Here is a 3,641-nt window from a genome sequence, read left to right on the forward strand (position 1 = left end):
CTGCAGTTGTGAGACTGTGTTTTTTCAACATTAACAGAATATCGACAAAGTTTTGCGCACATTTGCAATGGAAATGCAGCTAATGATGAGAAGTGAGGTACAATGATGGAGGAAGAAAAAAGGTGTAGGTTTAGGGTCAGGTAGGTACCTGTGAGGTTAGTTTTAGGGTAGGGGTCAGGGTTAGGCTGTAGAAATTGAACAGAAGTCAATGTAATGTCCTCATAAGTATAGGTGGACACGTTTGTGTGTGTGTGTGTCAGAAGCTGAATTTAAGAGCAGTGACAGTGGGGTTTGAGTGGGCTGATCCTTCTACCGGGCACAGCAGCTAAATTCCTCGGCTCACTGGACACCTCCAGCAGGACTCAGCGGGTGGGCCTCTGGTCACCATAGAAACGCTGGTCGGACCAGAACGGCACGGGGGCCAATTACAGAACTGTAAGCATGGATGGTCCGATTCATTGAAAAATGGTTCGGGGGGCGCCGGCGTCTGAGAAATTCCCGTACAGTATATGCATGGCCCTGCAGGACGCGCCGTGAAGAAAAATCAACTGAGGGATGAGSTCAGACAAACTCCAGATTCACGCTTTTACTCTGAAAGGCCGCTTCTCACTTCCTGCTCTGCCTGGCAGCTGAATAATTTGCAATTCATACAACCGCAGGCTACGCTTTAATTAGSAATCAGACTCCCTTAATTACACTCAATGACGCCTCTTTAATTAATGGACAATCAGGGCGAAATCACAAACAACACATTTGCCAAAGACACCAGCAGGACGATGGAGGGAGCTTCGGCTGATAGTTGACTTTACTTTCTGATGACCTGAGCAGTTATGGAGCTTTGTTCATCACGTCTACTCACAAATTCATCCTGGTTTTCATCTGACGGACGTCCTTTTATCTACCTGGGTCGTTCTTTTGTATGTTGGATCATGTCGAATAGCTGTGGYGGCCATATTGAATCAGGTACCACAGCAAACGTTARCTTTAGCTGTTAGCTTGAACAGGCTGGACTCACTGAGATGACGTCGGTGTTTTTGGGACTCATTTCCACCACGTTGGCGTTGTAGGGCTCGTCTTGCCACGCAGGAGCGTTGTCGTTGATGTCCAGGATGGTGATGTTTACCTGAGAGAACCAGAACATGTTTAATTAACTCGTTTAACATTAACAGCTTCATTATTCATAAGTTATTTAGTTATGTGGTTAACCAGCAAAATGTTCGGCTACTTATAGTTTTAAAGACGTTTTTATAATCTTTGCTTTCTCAAACTTGCTCTGTTTTCGTCTTCAAAGGCTACATGTAGTTTTTAGCTAGCCTTTTGCTACGTGGAGCTAATAGCTAGTTTTATTTAGATGTAGCTACCATTCTGCCGTTTTCAGCTTTTAGTTAGCCGTTTTAGTGACTGCTCTGCTACTTTTAGTTCTTATCTAAACTTTAAGTCTTTCAGCATTTTTTAAGCTTTTTGATACTTTTAGCTAGTTGATTGATAGTTAGTGCAGATAATTTTTGCTTTTAGCTAACATTCTGCTACTTTTAGTTTCCATCTAACYTTGTCATATTWTWGGTAACATTTACTCTGTTACTTTAAGTATTAGATACTTTTATACTTCTTTTAGATAGCCTTTTGGTCCTTTTAGCTAGTCTGTTGATACTTGAGCAGACATTGTTAGCCTTTAGCTAATATTTTGCTACTTTTAGTTTCCATCAAACCTTGTCATGTTTTTAGCTAGTCTTTACTTTCCTATGTTAATTTTAAGTATTAGATAACTTTGTACTTTTTAGATGCTTTTTTGCTACTTTTAGCTTTTAGCTACTCTGTTGATACTTGATCAGGCATTGTTAGCCTTTAGCTAACATTTTGCTACTTTTAGTTTCCATCTAACCTTGTCATATTTTAGGTAACATTTWCTCTGTTACTTTAAGTATTAGATACTTTTATACTTCCCTTAAATAGCCTTTTGCTCCTTTTAGCTTTTAGCTAGTCTGTTGATACTTGAGCAGACATTGTTAGCCTATAGCTAACATTTAGCTACTTTTAGTTTCCATCTAATCTTGTCATGTTTTTAGCTGATCTTCACTTTCCTCTTTGAATTTTAAGTATTAGATAACTACTTTTTTTAGATAGCATTTTGCTACCTTTAGCTAATCTGTTGATAGCTACTTTGAGCAGACATTGTTAGCCTTTAGCTAACATTTAGCTACTTTTAGTTTCCATCTAACCTTGTCATATTTTAGGTAACATTTACTCTGTTACTTTAAGCATTAGATACTTTTATACTTCCCTTAAATAGCCTTTTGCTCCTTTTAGCTAGTCTGTTGATACTTGAGCAGACATTGTTAGCCTTTAGCTAACTTTTGCTACTTTTAGTTTCCATCTAACCTTGTCATATTTTTAGCTAGTTTTTATTTTCCTCTGTTAATTTTAAGTATTACATAACTTTGTACTTTTTAGATAGCTTTTAGCTAATGTGTCGATAGCTACTTTGAGCAGACGTTAGATTTTAGCTAACATTCTGCTATTAGTTTCCATCTAACCTTGTCAAATCTTTAGCTAACCTCTGTTACTTTGAAGTATTATCTAGTTTTGTACGCCTAGTTTTGTTCTGGTTAGCTTTTAGCTTGTTTTCGTTTTAACAACTCAGGTTGGTATTCTTCAACACATTTCATCAGCAACAGAGAGCAGAAACATGATGGTGAAGAAGAGATTAACAGAACCGTGGCGATGCCGGTCTTCTGCTGCGGACCAACCCCTCCATCCACAGCTCTGACTATCAGGATGTACTCAGACTTCTGCTCTCGGTCCAGGAAGGCTGTGGTGGTGAGCTCTCCTAAAACACAAATATATGAGCAGGAAATTCAGCAAACAAAAAATTATATAATTCCGAGTAAGTGAAAAAAAACTTTATCCGAAAACTAATAAGTTGTGGATGTACAACCAATTAAAATTATTTGATAGTTTCACTAAAGGTACTCAATGAAAAGTCGTACAACAGGGACAAAAAAAAGTAAAATAAAAAAAATCCACACAATTTATTTTCCTAACATCAACGATTAATGTTCTTAAAATAAAAACTCGTGACCGGATCGCAACACGTTTATGTACCTACACACACGGTGGCCAGCCTAATGTAGGTCAGTCACATGACCCGAGCTTCCACTTGGGTTTTGGTGGATTCAGATAAATACTTTGCGTACACTGAGTGCAGACCCGCATTTTATTATTTATTAACCTTTATTTAACCAGGAAAATCCCATGGAGACCACAGATCTGCGGGGGAGGCTCAAGCCTGAAAACATTTCAGGATTGTAGGGGCGTTCCAACACCAGCTTTGCTCTAACCGAGGACAAGTACTTCAGATTGGGTACTTGACGATACTTTGTACAAAGTCTGAGTATCAAGGTATTTTGTACTTGTAAAAATGCTTGTATCAAGTAAACTCTTTCAAACTGGTCCGTTTGATAAAGTCAGGGAAAACTTTACATTTGGTTTCAGATTTTACAACGAATTATTTGTTTGTAAGTTTTCAGTAGGGGTCTCTGCAGTACATGTTGTCCTGTGGGCGGAGTTGGAGCTGGTGTGTGGGCGGAGTCGGAGCTGGTGTGTGAGCGGAGTTGGAGCTGGTGTGTGGGCGGGGTTGGAGC

General features: G+C 39.2%; 1 protein-coding gene across 1 annotated transcript in view; it reads right to left on the bottom strand.

The window, feature by feature from the left end:
* Positions 1-3,641, bottom strand: part of cdh23 (cadherin-related 23) — a gene marked incomplete at its 5' end in the record, with an annotated part of 152,643 nt that overhangs the window by 111,287 nt on the left and 37,715 nt on the right. Inside the window, 2 exon segments of the mRNA XM_014005461.1 lie at positions 1,016-1,123; positions 2,715-2,827. Coding sequence (XP_013860915.1) covers positions 1,016-1,123; positions 2,715-2,827 — 221 coding nt within the window.

The sequence above is a fragment of the Austrofundulus limnaeus genome, unplaced genomic scaffold (assembly GCF_001266775.1).
Source record: "Austrofundulus limnaeus strain Quisiro unplaced genomic scaffold, Austrofundulus_limnaeus-1.0 Scaffold30, whole genome shotgun sequence".
Classification (NCBI taxonomy): domain Eukaryota; kingdom Metazoa; phylum Chordata; class Actinopteri; order Cyprinodontiformes; family Rivulidae; genus Austrofundulus; species Austrofundulus limnaeus.